At 41.7% G+C, this 21,044-nt stretch overlaps 1 protein-coding gene and 1 long non-coding RNA gene across 2 annotated transcripts in view; both read left to right on the top strand.

Annotated features, from left to right (window-relative positions):
• The first annotated feature begins 545 nt into the window (after window positions 1-545).
• Window positions 546-7,138, top strand: LOC106810013 (glucose-induced degradation protein 8 homolog). Its single transcript, XM_014813268.1, has 5 exons — window positions 546-626; window positions 1,029-1,201; window positions 3,190-3,386; window positions 5,251-5,448; window positions 5,702-7,138. Exons 2-5 carry the CDS (start codon window positions 1,072-1,074, stop codon window positions 5,876-5,878), a joined length of 702 nt encoding a protein of 233 aa, XP_014668754.1. The 5' UTR covers window positions 546-626; window positions 1,029-1,071; the 3' UTR covers window positions 5,879-7,138.
• Window positions 7,139-8,993: 1,855 nt separating this feature from the next.
• Window positions 8,994-21,044, top strand: part of LOC106809853 — a 45,098-nt gene continuing 33,047 nt past the window's right edge. The window contains exons 1-2 of the long non-coding RNA XR_001393916.1: window positions 8,994-9,123; window positions 12,648-12,701. This is a non-coding gene — a long non-coding RNA (uncharacterized LOC106809853). The remainder of the gene's footprint in view (window positions 9,124-12,647; window positions 12,702-21,044) is intronic.

Genomic DNA, 21,044 nt, shown 5'->3' with positions numbered 1-21,044 from the left:
ATGGTTATTATAACTCGTAACCATACCACCTCACACAATGCACCTTGTTATTCGCATCCATACAAACGGAGCATTCAAAGTCGCTGAATTTCTAGAAGTAGAAACCATTGGCATTGGCATTGCATTGGCATTGCTTTCGCAGAGAAGTGCTGCTCTGTGTCAAGAACATTAACATACAACAAACACAACATACCTGGTCACTATTCGTATGTTCCTTATTGAATTTAATCGTCTTCGAAGATATATTCACAAGATTGAATGCATTTTAATGATAAATCTTGAGCAAAATGTTGTTGTCTCCATGTATACGTCGCCATTTTGTTTTCACACATGCAAGGCGTTGTCACAAAATCCGAAATACTACACGACTAGGTCAACGAATAGAGTTCAAAATATGGGGATAGCATAACTAGTATGTTTTAACCCATTTAATTCTTCATATATGAAGGGATTCTCATCTTTTGTGCGTTAAAATAATAAACTATAACAAATGAAACATAAGCGCTGAAGGTACAGAGAGGGCGCCACGAACTCGGTTTTCGGAGTGTAACGAACAAATGAGCATCTTAACTCTGGTTATGTGATTTTTTATCTGCGAAGTTGTCTCATGTTTGTTCTCTTTTTAGGTGTGTATTGCATATTTTTTATTGTATTATTATCGTGTTGTTGTTAAAATATTTCATGTGTTCTACACAAAATATTCACCCTCACGCCTGGTTTCAGTGTTTGCTTCATCGACCAAAATTTGGAAGGCCTAACATAGTAACAAACAATTTTACATGTTGCTCAGTTGCGCTGAGAGGGTCTATGTCCCCCGGGGTATTGCCGGAACGTACCCTGGGGTACATAGACCCTATGAGCCTCAGTTGCAGGTTTTGGCTCCGTGCTGTTCAGTGTTATTAATTCTGGCTAGGTTGAAACAATAAGTACCGTACGCATTTAGATCAAAGCAATTTTATTGCTGGCAAAAGCCATCATTCGAAGTAGCAATGCATCACAATGTACTGTACAATATATTGTTGTTGCAGATCCCAGCTGCTGATTAAATGAAGTGAAACGCAAACGCTTGCGATGAATATGACTAGCAATTCTGTGGAGAAGCCGATTGAAGTTAGTAAGGATGAGTGGCTCACACGGCTCGAGAACCTGCACATTCAGCGTGCCGACATGAATCGGCTCATAATGGATTATCTTGTAACAGGTGCATGTCAAACATCTGACTCTAATTGCCCCAGAACCTGTAAAATTCACACGTTCCGCTCTCCGATAGTTTAATTATATCAGAAGTAGATAATAGGGAAGGAGTGTGACTTCAATAAAAAAGGGAAATTCGTCATTTACTAGCCTTAGAATACTTACGATTACTACGCGTAACTCAACCAACTTGAGCTCAAATCGTACACAGTACATTCGCCTAGCATCGTGCAAAATTGTTTCCTCGTATACACCCGCAATCCAGAGAAAAAACGTACACCATGATTCTACATTTTGTTGCCAGCAAACCAAATGTATAACCCACCTAACTTGAAACAAAAGGCAGCTACTAACGACTTGCGCACTTGTGCCCTCGGCGATGCGGTGTGGCTCGCTGGGAGATTGGAGCTGGAGCTGCTGCTGATTGCGGTGGGCGTGCGTGCGTGGGTGGCATACCAACTGTAAATAGGTTTAAGATTAGCTCACCGAGTGTTGCGTCGATGTCCAATCTCCCAGCGAGCCACACCGCATCGCCGAGGGCACAAGAGTGCGCAAGAGTCGTTAGTAGCTGCCTATTGTTTCAAGTTAGGCGGGTTATGGATTCGTTTTGCTGGCAACAGAATGGAGAATCGTGTCGTACGTTTTAGTCTGTATGTATCTCCGGATTGCGGGTGTATACGAGGAAACGATTTCGCACGATGCTAGGTGAATGTACTGTGTATGATTTGAGCTCAAGTTGGTTGAGTTACGCGTAGTAATCGTAGGTATTCTAAGGCTAGTAAATGACGAATTTCCCTTGTTTATTGAAGTCGCACTCCTTCCCTATTATCTACTTCTGATGATATGTAATAAACGTATATTTGAAGACGTGAAACAATTAGAACAATGTGGCAATCATAGTGTGTGCTACATTTTCTTAAAAATGTTAGTTGCAATTAATGCAAGCCAGTGTAATTACACTATAAAGAGGTCAGAACCCTAACACCTCAAAATCGAATCCCTGCAGCATTACACTGTACAGTTACTACATAGTTAATGACAAATCCCTGACACTATCCCCCTGCTGCTGAATGATGATAAATTCTGTTTGCATCTATCTAGGTATACCACTCCAGGATCAGCCTCTAGTTAGAACATCTGCTTTGTGCAACTAAATGACTGGCAATTGTATGATAGTATTTGCTACCTATTTAAACTCCTGCTGTTTGCAACCAAACACTTACATGACACAGCCCTAGCAGCCAGACAACAACTGACCCTATATTAAAGCTATGCTGTAGGTAACTAAGTAGCCATCAAGCCCCTGGAGGTATTTGCCCCAGCTTCAACCCCTTACTCTGTGTGACTGAGTAGATCTCAAAACCGTGGTACCATCAGCCCCTGCTTAGGAAACACTGCTGTATTCAAGTTAATAAATGTCAACCCCTTGGCCATCATTACCAGGGCTCCCTCTGGATGTTTTAAAGTTTGAGCCTAGACTTTAGTCACCAAAGTTATTTTTTAGCCACCAATGAAAAACTATAGCCAATGTTCACTTTAATTGTATGTGCTAAGCAAGGCATAAACACTAACAGGTGATGGGCATGGGAAAAAAGGTGTATGAATACATTTTACGAGATGACACTGTAATTTGATGATTTCATTATTCAGTCGTAATTTTGTGAGAGGTTGAAGCGTTCGCCAATTGCATTCACCATTTTGTGTAGTAAAATCACCACTGTTATTTATTTATCGCATTTTGCAAAGTTGAATGCGTTGTTTATGACAGATGGTAGCTTCCATAGATCTTTCAAAACCATCAATTAGCTGCTCTAATTTCTTTTAGTAATATTAGTAGTAGTAGCAGTAACAGCAGAACTGATAAGACACATTACTATCAATAATGTCAATACAACGAACATAAAGTCACGGTAATCACTGTTTCTTAGCAATAGCATTGACGTGAAATGGCTTTAACTACGGTTGCTCTGTAATGCATTATGTTTCATGGAACAGAGGGTTTCAAGGAGGCAGCGGAGAAGTTCAGGCTTGAGTCTGGCGTGCAGCCTTCAGTGGAGCTAGACAGTCTAGACGAGCGGATCAAGATTCGTGACGCGATACAGACCGGCAAGATTCAGGATGCGATCAGTATGGTGAACAAACTGCATCCGGAGTTGTTAGACAGCGACCGATTGCTCTACTTTCATTTGCAGGTATGTGTTCAGATGATATGTAGGTTTTAAATGTTCTAGAACTAGAAGTGCACGGCTACTCTGTAGGGGTGTAACGATATACCGGTATATCGGTATATTGCAATATATTTTGAAAACTCGATATATCGCGATACAACTTCCGGATATCGATATTTTACGATACGGTGGTATAACAAGAAATAAATTACTTGACACTTGCCTTTATGTCTATATTGTTAATGGGCTCGAAAATTATGCACTGGCGGTGTATATATTACGAAAGCACAATGCGTGCACGACGCATACAGTATTACTGGTAAGCGGCCACTGCATGGAGCACTGCGCGGTACTACTGCGCGGGCAGAGTGGGGCAGACGTGTGCGCGAGGCACAGAGCACGGCAACCAGAAGAGACGGGATACCAGAGAAGTATTGCCAAAAGGAGGTGTTGATCCTATAACCGCTGAGCGGAGATCTTGCGCGCAGTTCTGCGGCAAGGCGCACGCGACCGCGGCAACGTCCTACGACAGTATGCAGCGCTGGCAGCCTATGGATTCGTGGCGATACAAGCTGAAGCGAGCACCCACTGTTTCAGTTTCAGTTTCAGTTTCAGTATCCAGTATTAGCCAATTATGCAGCAGGGGTATTGTGTATTCCAGCTACGTCAGTGCCTTCCGAGAGGGTATTCAGTACAGCGGGTGACATTGTTACGGCACAGAGGGCTGCACTGTCAGCGGAAAACATTGCCGTGCTTCTGTTTCTCAAGAAAAACATGAGAAATTAAATCATGTCATATAATACAATATATGATGATATTAAAACCATCAAATTGTTACTATATCATGCATGGTATACACTTCCCAATACGTATTGGAAAATATTGCAATACGGTTTTGTCGTATTGCAATATATTGCAATACGGTTTTTGGTCGCAATACTCACCCCTACTACTCTGTGATATATGCCAATACGAATAACTCAGATTACAGCAAACACTGCTGTTCGAATGTTCGTACAGACGGCTGTATAACAGAATATTGGCATGTGTGTCTACGTGTTCTCGCACACGTTAGTTGATCACATACCTATGTTTAAGCTACTGTATATTACGGGCTGTCATAGGCAGAAGTACTTGGACTGGTCACACCATAGCTAAATAATGTAGGAAGTATCTACTGACAAAATGTAGGTAACTATCATTATAAATAAGAACCCCAAGTGCTTTTAGATTTATAATGATTCTTTCAAAAGTTGGCACTATCATATTCAAAGTTAAAAAGCTGGAGTTTAGATCTTTGCCTGTATTGCAGTCAAATTTGAACTGGTCTCAAATGTGTCATCAGCATTGGTGCATATTAACTTAATGATACAAAGAGGGTTTACATTGTGACCATGACCTCGTGAAGTAGGAGGATAAACGAATAACAACAACAACAATTAACTTACATGATACAGATGAGGAAATAAGTGTAGCAGATTCATCTATGGTTTACTGAATATGACTCCATGTGGAAACATGTAATGTTTCCTGTGTTCTAAAAAATCTGAAGTGACCTAGAATTTCAAAATGCCATTTTCTTGTCTGGAAAATCCAAGAAAATAGGCTATGGTCCTGAAAATTCCTGGGTATCATGTTTGGTTGTCAAAAGTGACATATTTCTTATCTTAGAGGCAATTAGATTTGCTTCATGCAAAAATTTGTTCTTTAATCACTGACTTGATGATATAAGGCATACACATATTATTTGGCTTAAGTCCCATGTTCATGGAAAATGAACATTTGAAGTCCAGGAAAACTCACAGAACAATGAGGGGAGAAATGTGTTTTGGATGTAGAAATCTAGAAGTCTATACATGCATTTATGAGTTGTGTGCCTCACTTTTAGCAACAGCACTTGATCGAGCTAATACGACAGAAGGGCGTTGAGGATGCGCTGCAGTTTGCGCAAGTGCACCTAGCAGAGAGGGGCGAGTCTGACGCTGAAATTCTCGCTGAACTTGAGCGCACGTTAGCACTGTTGGCCTTCGAAGATCCTGAGGGATCACCGTTTGGAGAACTCCTACATCCGTCGCAACGGCAAAAGGTGTGTGCATATATATATGTATATGCCAGTCAAATTAGGGACTTATGCTGATACAGTCATGGAAATATTTAACTCTGAGATGATTCTGGTAAATAAGCTATACATTCATACATAGTTGCATATTTAAACACTAGATGGCACCACATACTTATGTAGCATTACTTTTATTTCCATACATTAGGATCAATGAATCAGATTTTTTTATCGAGATAAATGTACATGGTGCTAGTGAATGCTCTTCTGTAATTCCCAGGTTGCCAGTGAGCTGAATGCTGCCATACTGGAAGTGGAAAACCGTAAGGCAACACCGAAGCTTGCAAGTCTACTGAAGCTGCTACTGTGGGCGCAGAGCGAGCTAGATGCAAAGAAGGTGAAGTACCCAAAAATGACGGACCTTGCCAACGGAATCATAGAAGCGCCAGCAAAATGACTAACCGAGCGGCGCAAGCTCATACAGGTGGACTTTGGGAGCCTCATCTTGTAAATATCAGTGAAGAGGCTTCTGCAGAGAAATTCTTCCCATATTGGCTGCTTGCAACATTTTCCTTCACGTTCACTAGATGGAGCCAGCTGTTGGGAAGTGTTCATCAAGTCATTATTCATGTCCCACCAATCTTACAGCATTCCGTGCTCCTGCCTCCATTAGTGAATGCTATGTAGCCTGTAAAATTTTGTTTCTAAAAAGAGTTGTCAGTCAACATACAGCTAAATGTGCTGGATCATAGATGCCATTTACCTTGTACATATAGCTCATAGGTGTACAGCAATGTCACAAGACGATGAGAATATCGGGGAAAAGCACTCAAATAATAAACAATGTTCAGTATTATTGAAAAAGGAGTGTGTACAATTTTGTTAATGATGTGAGAATCCAAAGTAATATATAATAACTCATATTAACTGCATCACTGCTGTGACTTTCTGGATAACGTGTGTAGGGATGGAATTATGATTCCAGCATTCACAAAACCTAGAATTTCATATATCAACGGACAGATTTCGTAGACATTTGTCTGTATCATGCTAAACTAAATAGCAGCTTTTAGTGGTATCAAATTTGCCCGCATAGTTTTGATGGAGTAGGATAGACCCACTACATTACCAGTATACATGTGCAGCAATATTTTGTACGTAGAGAGGAATGCTGGAATGGAAAGCAATTTCTTTGCTTATTACAGAATCTAAAGGGCATCACAATTAGAGCTTTTGAACTGCTAGTTTGATCTGTGTGTGTCCAGTTATTGCTGCTGTAATTTGTTTGTTGGTCCACAAATAACATGTAGTTTCTGTAGACAATACAGACTGGCAATGTTAATCGCCATAGGCCGATCTAAATTCTGTGAGCGATAGGTATCACAACGTGTGCTAATAATGTCCATATAGAAATAACAACCATGTATGTACGACAGTGGCCAATAAATTAAAAAAGTTAGGCGATGATAATCTCATAAAAATATTTGAAGCCTAGCAAACTTCAATGATGAAGGAGAGAGATCAACGATTACCAAATTGGTTGGATCAGTACTCCCAATAGCAGCTCATGAGTTTTTAACCACCTATATATGTAACTATTTCTATTCAGTGAAACTGTCTGTTATTTGAGTGTGGGATTCGCCATCAAATTATACTGTACTCTGGCGTCATTTCGATGTCAATTCAGTTGATATTAAAAAACCATTTTGTGACAGTATTCCATTTGTTTTAGCACCTTTCTCCCGCAGACTTGCTGCGTTGCACTGTGCAAATACTTGAAATGGTCTCTTCTGAGTCTTTGAAGTACAAAAACCTTAGTAAGTAAAGCATGAAGCCAGGATTCCAATCCAGTATGCCATCCACTGCAACCTGCTGACGAACACTGATGTAGTTACACTCTTTGTAAGCTGAAAGGCCAAAGAACGAATATTAAAATCGTTTCTGTAAAGATTATGACTCTGCATGGCAGAAACCTTCTTTGCCAGGCTGGTGCCCCTATACTCTTCAGAATAAGCCAGTTCGTAGTTAGAGTCTGCGCATGCGCGAACTTTGCCACAAATTCTTCCGGGTCAGGTCATTTTGTGACAAAATATTTCGTATTTTGACCGCACAGTACACATACGCATGCATCTGTGTCGTTGTAATGCTACAGTCTTCGTGTGTGCACGTACACGTGCGTGCGTACGCACACGCGTGCTTGCGTGTACACGTGCGTGTGTGTGCACGTACACGTGCGTGCGTGCGTGCGTGTGCACGTACACGTGCGTGCGTGCATGTGCACGTACACGTGCGTGCGTGCGTGGGTGTGCACGTACACGTGTGTGCGTGCGTGTGTACGTACAAGTGCGTGTGTGCGTGCGTATGCACGTGTGCGTGCATGCGTGTGCATGTACAGCTGCGTGCGTGCGTGCGTGTGCACGTACACGTGCGTGCGTGCGTGCATGTGCATGTACACGTGCATGCGTGCGTGCGTGCATGCGTGTGCACGTACAGCTGCGTGCGTGCGCGTGCACGTACACGTGCGTGCGTGCGTGCATGTGCATGTACACGTACGTGCGTGCGTGCGTGCATGTGCACGTACACGTGCGTACGTATTCACGTACACGTGCGTGCGTGATCACATGCACGTGTGTGTGCGTGCGTGTGTGTGCACGTACGCATGCGTGCGTGTGTACGTACACAGGATACATGTACATATACGTACTGAACCGAGAGTGCACGCCGCACTCGAGATTTAATCGATTTTTGTCACAAATGACCTGGTGACCTGTGACGTCACACAACCCCTTGGCTAACTACGAACTTGGCTCATTGTTCTAAATTGGATGTCATTCAACATAAAGCTGCAGGATGGGTTTCCAAAAACTATCATGATTGTTCTGATGTTGTTTTGGCTCCTCTTCGTGTCTGCTTTCTCCATGCTAAACTTATAACTTTTCATAAAATTTATCATGGTCAGGTGAAGATTGCCATTCCATCTTGCTTGATGAAGCCTGTTAGTTGCACTCGATGATCTGAGTGTGATCATTGCTTTCGACACGTGCCATCTTCAAAGGATCCCTTTAAGTTTAGCTTTTTTGTCTCTGTCATTCTGTATTCTCTCCCTTCCTTTTTAGTTAGTTGCAAACTTGAGACTTTTTCTACTGTGATCCACAATATTTATCCGTCTATTTGATAAACTTTGTCTCATTCAGTCTTCGATATAGTCGCTTGGACTTTGAAGACTAATATTTACGAGATTACGAAGTTAAACAAATAAAGCTATGCAATACATTTGGTTGTATACCTCTATTTTTGTATTTTTTCATAAATTTTGTAAATTCAAGCAAAAGGCAAAATTGTTATTATATAAACATGAAATTATTTCATGCATATGTGCTACAGTAACAGGTGTATTAAAAATAGAGGAGATGGTGGAGAGCTTATGTTTACGCTGTGTTTTGTCAAAATCAAACTGTCTTCAACGCTGACAGCCAGTACTCCTCGATCCATATAGAAATAATAATATAATATAATATAGAATCCGATAATTAATTTTGCTCCGGAAGGGGGCGCTTTTAAACCGTGACGTCACACAAAGATGGCGATGATCATAACATAACAAAGTTTCGAACATCGTAACGGTTCGGAAACTCTTTATATATTATGATCGTGATACCCAGCTACAATCTCATAATATAAAAAAATTATTTGCGCTCAACGGTAAATAGGAAACAAGTTTACTTAATTAGTAATGTCATAAAGCGTTTATTTAATGTGATTTCAATTTGTGTTGCCTGTTGGCTGGTGTAAATTTCTTTTTCAATCTGAATCTAGGTCTACGGGGCGCCATTACAGTAGTCATTACCACAGCCACGGCACGGGGATGCGGTTCAATATAATTTGGTACCAGACCTGCTAAGCGTGTTCAACCAGCTTGCTGGAGGTTTTGTGAGATTTTGCTGGAAAATGGGTCATGCTGGAGGTTCAGAATATTTTCAAACACGACCAGTTTCTGAATATTTGGCTTTGGTACGAGTTTGTATTTTCACTACATACATTCTACATCTATATGGTTATGTCGCTCTGTCACTCTTGACAATTACTCAACGGTGTCATTCTGTTAGCGTTCGAAGAAAGGAAGACAAAATTAAATTTTAAGGCATAAAAACGTTAATTCTTAAGTGTTGCATACAGTTTTTTTCTTTTGCGTGAATGCGTAGGGCATGCGGGAGTGCGGGAGAATTGGTAGGTCTGTAGTACCCCGAATTATAATGATGTATTGATGAGCTTGGAGTTAAGATAGTGTTCATAACTTCATAGGATGAAGTTGGTGATTATTAATATTATTAATATGATTATTATTTGTAAAGGAACCTGGTGACGAATCATGCAGTATTACCAGTAATATCTTGCCATACTGAAGAGGTGAAAATAAACATAGGCTTTGGCCTGCAACTCTAAATTTAAATGTAACTCGCCATAATTCCGGTAAATTTGGCTATAAAATACAAATAATTGCACGAGCAACATTCACTGACATATTTTTTATTGAAATAGCAGCGGTGCTAGAGAGTGGGCACTGCATTTTGCCATTTCCTCCCTGAGTGTGCTCATACAATCAAGCATAGTCCTGTAACGAGCTTGTGACATAGTTAGTTAATGTTTCAATGTAGATTTGTTGTAGCGATGAATAAGGAAGTCCAAACAGTTGTGTTCAGCAAATAGTATTATTGTTTCTCAACCCACATGCGTGCGCACAGAAGCACGCATCCGCGTGACTCCGCACACTCTCGTTTCTCCTCTCCACCAAGAACCTTCCATTTATACATTTCTAGCTAACAAAGAAATCAGTCGCGCGCGTGCGGACAACCACACCCGCTGCCCACATGCACAACAACTGACTCTCAACTGTTTCTCATCTCCATCATCCATACTACATCAAACGTGCGGCCGCCGACTAACCCATTATGCAACCACCGTCGCTACGACATTTCCAATCACCCAACTACTATTTGTAACATCTGCAAACCACACTTTACAGTCCTATGGCAGAATTAAGCGATTTATGGGAAGGGCTAGGTTGAGCCTATGGAAGAAATGCGGCATAACTTAACCATTTCTACACGTCTCCTTTCATGTCTAGTTATACTTCTATTTTAAAACTGAACAGTCCCTGTGTAGAATATGCACAGTGCTAGCACAAACTCCTGCTAATACCAGGCTTATAAGTTACAAAATGTAGCATCTATTCCAGCATGTGGCCAATCTGCGACATTAATGATCAATTTGAGCCCATCCTCCGCCATCATGAAAATCACTGCCATTGCTACAGTGTTGTTTTATTTAATATGATGTTATTACTTTATTTCTGTGTATGGATAGGTTTGTGGCTTGGATATAGGTTAAGATTAGGTTCACGAATACACAGAACTATATATATAACTACATGGCCCCCAAGACTTGCAGCGTTGTTCTGCAGTAAATTCAGCAACGATCTTTTGAAGCTGTTAGTGTTTGAAATGGGATTTGGTAGTAGGTACATGTGCAGAGCTGTAACTTCACACTAACCAGCCACCGACGGTAGCGCGACCAGGCTCTACGACTGTTGCATGTCGATGGCGCCTGACACCCTTCAATGCAAAAAACCTTATAGCTTAAAAACAAATCCGAATTTCATAAGTAAAACAATCGTATTACCACATACTACCCGACTTCTTACATGTTGCAAGTATATTCTCACGCACAACACACTTCTTAACAGGTATTTACTTTGGCATTTATTTTATAATCAGACAATTAGAAAGTAACTATTTTTTAAAGTTGCCAAACTCTAAACTTGCAGTACTGCACATGTGCAACAACTGCGCGCGGCTGCTGAGAGTGTGTGAAAATCGCGCAGAATTCAAACAAATAATTGCCTTGTATGAATATCTCCCTTATCAAATCTCAAAAATGCTTGGTAACACCTAAATACATGGTTAATAGTTGACAACAGTGCACTGTATAGAGAAGTGGTCAGAGCCATTATAAGTTGGATATTGATATGTTTTGTTGCAGTGCCTTGCTAGCTAAAAGGTTTGGTTGCTTCGTCCACTTGTGACCTTCTTGCCACATAGTGAGAAGTGAGAAGGTAACTTGTGGCTACACAGATGGTAGCTTATCATGTTCAGTCTCAATGGGGCAATTAAATATGTAGTCAGATAAGTGCATTTAATTTTACTATATCAGTTTTTTACGGGATCAACAACAGTCTAGGCAGTGTTAGACTTGAATTGTACCCGAAAATAACTATTTATAACCATTAATGACATTTGAAGAAATATCTGTACAAGGTGGCAAATAGTAGCTGTTTTTGAACTTGGCCACAAGGTCATGTGAGGTGGCACATTCAAAGTGGATCTGCACGCAGTTTTCTAGTATATGTCATCTATATGTAATCTAACAATAATCTTGAAATTGGGCATTTAACAACTATTTTAAGCATGGCAGTTAAAAGCTTGGCATTTCATATTACATATACAAGGTGCGAAATTAACGGGAGTCCGGAGTCAAATACTCCCTCATTTACTCTCGGACTCCCTGATTTGACATATATATGCAGGAGTCCGTGTGACTCCCTGAAAATTCTGCCATACTAACTAGTTCAGTTCCGGAGCACGGCCTCGCGGAGTTACTGTATTTTTTCAGCTAATGTTCAAAGAAAATTTGGCAGACATGCAACTGCATGAATCTTAAAAATAATCACATGCGTTATTGTTAATATCTTTAATTTTGAACCTCAGACTGCGGACTCCCTCATTTTGCTGCGGACTCCCTATTTTTGAGGGTAAGGAGTCCGTTGGACTCCCTTGTTCAAAAGTCAATTTCTACACCTGCATATATACTACTTTATTTGTTTCTTTATATAGTAAATCTCTAGAAGTTACAGGTAGTGTTCCCCAGTCATAGTAATCTCAATGAGCCATCGTGTAATATTGGCTCACTAGGTGGATGAATTAATTCCTAAAGATGTTATTTGGCTTTTGCTAATTATCAACACCTATTGGTTACTGTTGCTCTAAGGAAGTCAGCAAAGAAACAATAATATGTGAATTAACAGGTTGGCACTTGTCTCATGGAAACTGTTGTCATACTTTTAGACCACGTTATTGATAGATATTTAAAAAAAGACGAGAAGTATCTTCGGCTCACCTGCCATACTTCCTCATTGTTATTCAGTAACATGTGCTGCTGTTTTGTTTCAGCAGCTTCATTTGATCTGCAACTGAGACATATATAGAAGATAAGCAAAGATACAGGTAGGCCGAGACAATTATTTGTTATAGTGAGGATTTCTCATGTTTTCCCAACCATCTTCATATTTGCTCAGCCGTTCTGATACTTACCGTTACCGGGACTCCTTGCATAACACCATATCTATATAGTGAGGCTAACATGTCGGAACACTCGCACAACATTTTTCCCATTAATATGTACTCCGATCTGCATTTAAATTAGATTTTTGACATAATAGTCAACAAACCGAGCACAGATTTTTGCTCTTGCGAAACCCAAACCCCATCTCTTCACTAGGTGAATTACCTTTGTATATATTTCAAGATAGGTACCAGTCTATAAATATTTGTGTCACGTAACTACGTGCGCTCGTTTTGTCGGACTATTTGAACATTCCATTATCGTGAATCTGAAGATGGCGGGCGCACGTTTGCTGTTTAATTGCTGTTTATAGTCTATAACAGCGCAAATTTGTGGTGATTGTTGTGCCGGAGTAATCAGTAAAAAGTCTGCTAATAGGTGAGACCCAATTTGTATACACTTAGTGACTTATGCAGTTTTTCAATTTATTTGTGAGATAGTCGTTTTAAAACCTACTGTGTCAGTACTGCATGTGCACATGCAGCCAACGGGCAGTACTGTACAGTCTGCAGTAGTTAGTGTTTTGCTTGTAAATGCTCAAATTTTAAAGTTCCAGTAATAATAAACAAACAGTGTTCGATGATATTTCTTTGAATTTTATCTCGCCTATGCTAATACATATTCTCAGCCATAAAGTACACATATACAGTGTCATACAAACGGGCATCCGTTCATAACGAATTTGCTGTAGATATTTAGTGACTCCATTACTGTGGCGGAGGTAAATATCTGTTACCTCACACTGGGTAAATATGTTCAACCCATTCGTTGTTTGCTAAGGACACTTGAACCTCTGAAGGTCTGCTGTGCATGTACGTACGCTCACATATATTAATATCAATGTCATTGTCAATATCGTTCTCAATGCATGTATATATTTTAAAATCGCAATATTGTTTGACTCTGTGCATGTCATTCATAATGCACATATATGCATAATGCATATGTGCATTCATAAGAGTCGAGCACTTACAAGGTTGACATTCTGGTGAGTTCATGCACACAGTTTTGACTGGCCATGTCACCCGTCTGTGTAAATGTCTACTGTTGTCATTTTTATAACTATTATTTGCAGATTTTCTTATATCTACATTTGTAAACCAGTTTAATATGTTGTCGCTGTTGAAATAGCCGAACTGTATGTATATTCAAACAGACATGCCAATTGGAGATTTTGTTTAATTTAACCCACATTTAATTTACATAGACATAGCAAAATATACAGCTACTCTAAACATTTCCAAAATGGTTTTATGTGACCTGATATTCATTTGATCAATGTAAGATCTGAATAAGAATATAACTAGTGCATATAAAACACAAGCACTATACCATAAATGAATTCACGTATCGAACGCTTTAGTCGCTGTTGATTGCATTAATTTTTAATTGCAGTCTCCAAATCTTCATCATACAGTCAGCAATTGTACCAACATGTAGTTCTAACCCATGCACATTCTATGGCATTTGTGTGCATTATGTAACTTCATATTTATGATTCTTGGGTAAATAATACTGAGGAAATGGTCATGTGTACATAGTAATGCTCGGTAAAGGTTTAAGTGAGTGTATGCTCATGATTGCACCCTTCAGAAAACTGCTAGGCACATTCACCCTAGACATAATTTGATCTCATTTTTAGCTCACCTTGACATCGTCAAGATGAGCTATTGCCATGGGTCGTTGTCCGTCGTACGTCCGTCCGTCCGTCCGTCAACATTTGGCTACAGTCAACGATAACTTGAGAACCGTTTGACCCACATGTTTCAAATTGCATACAGTTGCTTCTCCTATGGGAGAGATCTGAACGTCCTATTTTGGAGCACGCCAGTTGACCTATTTTCGAGCCACGCCCACTTTTTGGCAAAAATGGAAACGGCCATAAGTCAGTTCAGGTTCAACGGATTTTGCTCATTTTTGATATGTGAATGAATAAGGACTGGCCCCAAAACATATCACAGGGGTTTTGATTTTGATTTTAAATTATGCAAATTAGGTATATTTAGGCAATTTCACTATGCATTTCAGTGTCTTCCTACGGTCAACGATAACTTAAGAACCGTTTGACTAACATGTTTCAAATTGCATACAGTTGTTACTCCTATGGGAGAGATTTGAACGTCCTATTTTGGAGCACGCCAGTCGACCTACTTTTGAGCCACGCCCACTTTTTGGCAAAAATGAAAATGCCCATGTAGATTCATTCGATTTTGTTAAATTTATCTACCTACCTACCTACCTACCTAATCATACCTACGTGTAATATTGTGTTTTAGATTCTTCGTTACATTCATTTGACTGGAATTTTTCATTGCTTTTATTTGCGCACTAATCGAAAACCAAAATGGTGATTATATAGGTGTAGCACCATCTCTTGCCCAGATTTCAGACTTTCAGATCTGAAACATTTATTTTCACATCAAAACTAACCCTGAAACAACACTGAAATTTCTATTAGTATACAAGTTACAACAGGGAATAAGGACATTTGATCACATTTCGGTCCATCATAAATGAAACACTTACCAAATTTTAAATATGATCTCCCTCTTCTATCACACCCAATGTGAGCTATAGTGTCATTGACACTTTCATTACTGATTAGAGCATGTCCTGTAACATCAAACTGATGTTGGTATTGTTCATCGGCTTTTTTCGGTGTGAAAACAAGCAGGAACTCGTCTGACCAGCAGGTTGTGCGACATACCATGTTGTAGGAGGCAATGAGAGAACCTCCGCCTTTGATACAATACCTTTTTTCTAAATATTCTCGATTAAAAATTCCCGTATAGTTTATCGAACCATCGAAGGATCTTTATTTAGGAATTGGTCTTCTTATCTGAGGAAGGAATTACTTGTTTCAATCGGTGAGAATGATGTTGTGAAGTTCATAAGCTACACAAAATGTGAATTCCCACAATTTACAGTTAAATGTTAAAAACTAATGCAAAGATACCAAAAATGTTGGTGAGTTTGAAAACCAGCCGTGCGGTAATATCTGCATTCTCAAATGTGTTATGTTACAGAAAAAAAATGAAGAGCTTCAGGAAGCTTTACTGTTGGTTTTAAGGTTCTTGTGAACAATTCCACTGATGGTTTACCAGGTAAATTTACATATTAGTAAAGCAGGCGAGTTCACACTGTGGTGCATTGACATTTATGGCGTTGGAGCATGTTTGCATCGCCTAAGGTGTGGAATATGTGAATTTTCAAGGTGGAACGCCCCTCCTGTAGAAATTCTGATCACCTCTGTCAAAATCTCGAAAATGTGGGCCTTCTCTCTCCGAGTGCCCTGAACACTCGAACACGCGCACACATGGCTCGTTCGGTTATGGATAGCGAGTAGCTGACATACCTGAAGTGACAGCAGCAGTGACAGTACTAGCAACAGCAGTTGTAGCACTAGCAGCAGCAGCAGCAGTGTGAGCATTAACATTTAATAACAGCAGCAGCAACAACATGAACAGCACTAGTAGCAGTGGCACCGAGAGCATTAGCAGCAGGAGCAGTCACAGAAGCAGCAGCAGCATTACAACAACAGCAGCGGCAACAATAACAATAACACAAGCAGCATCAGCGGCGGCGGCGGCAGCAGCAGCAGCCACAGCCGTAGCCGTAGCGCGCACGCACGCACGCCTGCCCGCGCGCAATCAACCAGTGGGCTTCTATTGCCTGCAAGGTGTCTCTGCCAGTGACTCATATTGATCTGTTTTCAAGAATCTCTCCCCGTCGCGCCCTCTCTCGCTCGCTCGCTCGCACCACGAAGCCTGCGCTTGGGGCCAGCAGAAGGCAGTGTGAGAGATGGCTGCTAAGAAGTCAGTGCGTAACCGGCTCAGCCTGACGGGCATGACCGCCGTCGGGGCAGGCATGACGATCGTCGGCTCGGGCTTGACCGCTGTCGGGTCCGGAATTACGGCCGTCGGCTCCGGCCTCGGTGCTGCCGCAGAGCTTGGGCTCAGCTTACCGTAAGTCGTATGTTTGACGTTCTGTACACCTTGCCCGTCTATCGTTGCTCTCCCTCTCTCACTCCTTCCATATCTCTCTCTCTCTCTCTCTCTCTCTCTCTCTCTCTCTCTCTCTCTCTCTCTCCTCTCCTCTCTCTCTCTCTCTCTCTCTCTCTCTCTCTCTCTCTCTCTCTCTCTCTCTCTCTCTCTTTCTGTGTGTCTCTGTCTCTGTCTCTGTCTCTGTCTTTCTGTCTCTGTCTCTCTGTATCACTTATGCCTTTCACCTCCCGATCTGTTTTCTTTTCTCTCTCCCTGTGTTGTTAGCAGCTATGTCCGCACATCTTCCGCTGCTGCCGCTGATGATGTTGTTGATGATTATGATGATGGTGGTGATGACGATGATGATCATGATCATCATGATGATGATGATTGTGACGATGATGGCAGTGATGTTACATGAGCGATGCAACAGTAGTATCGTTTTCATCCCATGTGCAGGCAAATAGCTGCACTATGGCTATATTCGAGACGCATGAGCATTGTTTGATCACACGTAATGATCGGCTGGCGGTTCGCTACACAAACGTTCATTGATCAGGTATAGGTGTCAGATGACGACAGTGTGTTGTTGTGTACGCGACTGTGTCCCGCAGCTACTATGACGAAGATGGATCACTGCAGCTATTGTGACTACTAGTAGCTGGGTAGACGTCCTGTGATGTGGTTCAGATGACATCGTGATTGTAGATGGCATTGTGACGGCGGAGAACAGAGACAATAGGGGCGTCACTCGCAACGTAGTGTACACGTGGGGGTGAAGCTGGTGGCATGGTCACGTTATACCATATAGTCTCGCTGTTTGGCCACAGCATTAACGACAGTATACAATTTGTATGCACAGTATCGCTACGTTATATAGCCACACTATAGACCCATAGTTTAGTAACTCTTTATAGCCAGCGCACATTACAGTATATATAGAGCCACAGTGTGGCCACCGTATAGCCACAGTATAGCAGCAGTAACTATAGCATGACCACGTGATGACAGCAGTATGCTACAGTATAGGCACAGTATAGGCATAGTATAATCACACTATATAAAAATGACATTGTCACTGTCTAGCAACACTATAGCCACACTATGGATACAGTATAGGCAAGAGTATCGCCACGCCACAATATAATGTGCACACGTTGTGGCGTCGCATGTCACGCTAAATGACAGCAAGCCTTCACGTGTTTGCTGCGTGTAGCTGTAGCACTACTAAAGTCTGGTGTCTGGTATTGTAAACGTAGATGGGCAGCCTTGCCAATGACACTTCTCTGCAGTAGTTGGCAATTGTTTGCATGTATGTATGTACTGTGTGTGTGTGTGTGTGTGTGTGTGTGTGTGTGTGTGTGTGTGCGTGCGTGCGTGCGTGCGTGCGTGCGTGGCGGGAAGTCGTCTCCACCCCTGTGCGCGCGCGAGCGCCGTGTTGGGACGTGTGTGCGTGTATATAATATCAGGAGTTAATGAGACAACTCCTTTTTTGTCTCATTAACTCCTGATAATATATAATATATAGTATATATACAAATATATATATACAAATATATATATATATTACAAATATATATTATATATAGTGTATTGGTTATTCATACGGGAAGAGGAAGAAAGAAGCGAAGCAATTGGGTAATAAGTCTTTCTGTGAGTAAACTTACACAGCGCGTTCACACGTACACTAGACGTTCGCGCGTCACTAGTAGCAAAATCGACGGTTCGTACGCGTACGAAATAGAGTTTCGTACGTACTCGCGATAAATTTCCCATCGTCTGAACGACCACGTATGCTATACTCAGTTCGAAACGCGTATCACTACTCCTGACCAAATGAGTGCGTTTCCTACGTATTCGTAATAGCTGTACGCGTATAGCGGACGTGTGAACGACCGGCTATAGTATACGCGTATACGCATCACGCTTTGTGGACGGAGAGAGGAGATGAGAACTGGACGAGAGAGAGAGAGAGAGAGAGAGAGAGAGAGAGAGACAGAGGAGACGCATAGAGATAGAGAGAGGGGAGTGAGAGAGGGGGAGACACGTAGAGGGAGAGAGAGGGCGCGAGCCATAGAGATAGGGGCGAGAGAGAGAAGAGAGAGAGAGAGAAGAGAGAGAGAGGAGAGAGGAGCAGAGAGAGAGAGAGAGAGAGAGAGAGAGAGAGAGAGAAGATGAGGCGGGCGCGCGCAACACACAAGAGTGGGACAACAGAAAGAAAAGAGAGTTAGCAAAAGAAGCCACGAACCTATACACAGCATTTGGCGTAAAATCTGATCGTTTCACTTTCGAGGCTCTATGGCCAGCTATAACCGACGTAAAACCGGTACAAAATGCCAAAACTACGTAGTTGAACCTGTTTAACTCAAAGGTTACGCATAGACGCGTATCGCTACGAGAACACGCAGTCACAGCAATGCGAGACGCGTACGAAACGCTATTGAGCGTTCGAAACTGGGTTTTACGGTACGTGTGAACAGCGCTATTTGTCAAGCTGAATAACGTCAAATAAGTACATAAATAGATGGCACAGCAGTACAACATGTAATGGTACATGCGAGCTAGATGTTGTTACTTGTGTGCGTATTAGCAGCGTCCGGACTCGTATTCTCGCACTAGTATACGTGCCTTACAAAACCTGCATGTGAATGCATGCGTGCGCGCGTCAGTGCATGGGTGCGCGTGATGCCTCGGTCTCACTTGCGTTAATTAACCTAACGCTCAGCCGTATCAGGAATGTTGGAGTGCATAAGGTTACGGTTCAGGGTAACGTGTAGTACACTACGAGTACACTGAGGTAGGTAATAAATCTGGAAATGACTGGGTAGGAGTGTGTAGAGTGTTACGTTAAGGTACGTTGCGCTAGGTTACAGTACGCTGTGCTTACGCTAAATGTGGTGTTAATGTGCGTGTAGTGTTAATTCGGTATAAAAAAAGAAGACATTAATGGTACGTTGCGCTAGGTTAGCGCGCGTTACACTGTGATAAGCTGTGAATACGACTTGCGCGACATGTCGCGCTAACGCTAAGGATAACGTATATGGTACGCATAGCCACTACGTAACGCGATGCGCCTGGGATTATTTCGTCGGAAACCGCATGCGGTACAGCGTACTGTCGCCATTTGGCATCTACGCTTCCACGACAGTCAATCAAAGACCTCATCAGTTTATGCCAAAATATTTCTTCAGAATTTCTAACAAACATATGGCTAGAGACAAAAGTGGCAAAAGCAAAGGGAAGAGGAAGACTATCAGTTTACTTCAGGTGTCTAGAGCAGGAGTCTGAGGTGGGGAGGTACAAAGAGGGGAGAGAATGATCCAGGTTTGAGAAGGAGAGGAGGAGGGCAGAAATCCAGAAGAGGGAGAGCCCTAGCCCTGAGTCAGCTTTGCACAAGGTGTGAGGGGCTGGATTGGGGGCGCAAGGCCACGGCTCCTCGTAGAAGAAGAGCTGAGAAGAAAACCAGGAAAGAGTGATGGACTGAAAGTTCACGACATCTCAGAGGCGGCAAGAGTCTGTCGGCTACGTGAAGGCCGAACCCGGAATCTTATGACAACGAATCACCCAGAACTTCTTTGAAGAGACAAAGTGGCCAAGGAAGATTGAAATCTGGGGGCAGCATGGCTGTATGATTTCAAAGTCAGGAGGCGTGAATGGTATAGTCCAGTCATAAGTGCAAAAAGCTCCTACACGGGAAAATCGGTGAACAAGCTGGATTCTTCACTAATGTGTTGTATTGCGTCCATATAAACGCAAAAAAAAGTTACAAAATTTTTGGTTGGTCGGAACTGTCTTCTTACAGGGCCACAGCCCTTTCTTTCGATTTTCAGCAGATTATGGGAAAATTGTGTAAATCTACCTGAAACTTTATAGTCATGATACATGTTATCCCCAGGGTATTTTGGGGCCGCGGAGTCGATTCCAACAGGTCAGTTTATTTCATAAATTAAATGGTTAATGCTTTAATTTGACTAATTAAGCTCAATTAAGCTCAGTCGCGTTACGCAAAATTTCGGTGTGTTTTTCTGAAATATGGAATTGTTAGGTATGCTTCGCGGTTATTTTTTTGGATGCCCAATCGATTCTGGTGTTATTTAAACACTCAGAAGTATGACTTCATAGCTCCTAAAAGTGTTATAGGAGTCGTTTTCACGTGACGTCATAGATACAGGTTCAGCGTGTATTTGTTATGTGTCATGGTTGGCAGAAGCGAAGCGTGCCTTGACATTTACAGATGAAGTG

The sequence above is a fragment of the Priapulus caudatus genome, unplaced genomic scaffold (assembly GCF_000485595.1).
Source record: "Priapulus caudatus unplaced genomic scaffold, Priapulus_caudatus-5.0.1 Scaffold15, whole genome shotgun sequence".
Lineage (NCBI taxonomy): Eukaryota > Metazoa > Priapulida > Priapulimorpha > Priapulimorphida > Priapulidae > Priapulus > Priapulus caudatus.
The sequence above is the reverse complement of the archived record's forward strand: the minus strand, read 5'-3'. Positions and strand labels throughout refer to the sequence as shown.

Bases quoted from the DNA above. Each gene is read 5' to 3' on its own strand.
- LOC106810013 (XM_014813268.1), top strand. From the start codon at position 1,072: ATGAATATGACTAGCAATTCTGTGGAGAAGCCGATTGAAGTTAGTAAG. The intron at 1,202-3,189 runs GTGCATGTCAAA...TTCATGGAACAG, and splicing joins AATGGATTATCTTGTAACAG to AGGGTTTCAAGGAGGCAGCG. The intron at 5,449-5,701 runs GTGTGTGCATAT...TGTAATTCCCAG, and splicing joins ATCCGTCGCAACGGCAAAAG to GTTGCCAGTGAGCTGAATGC.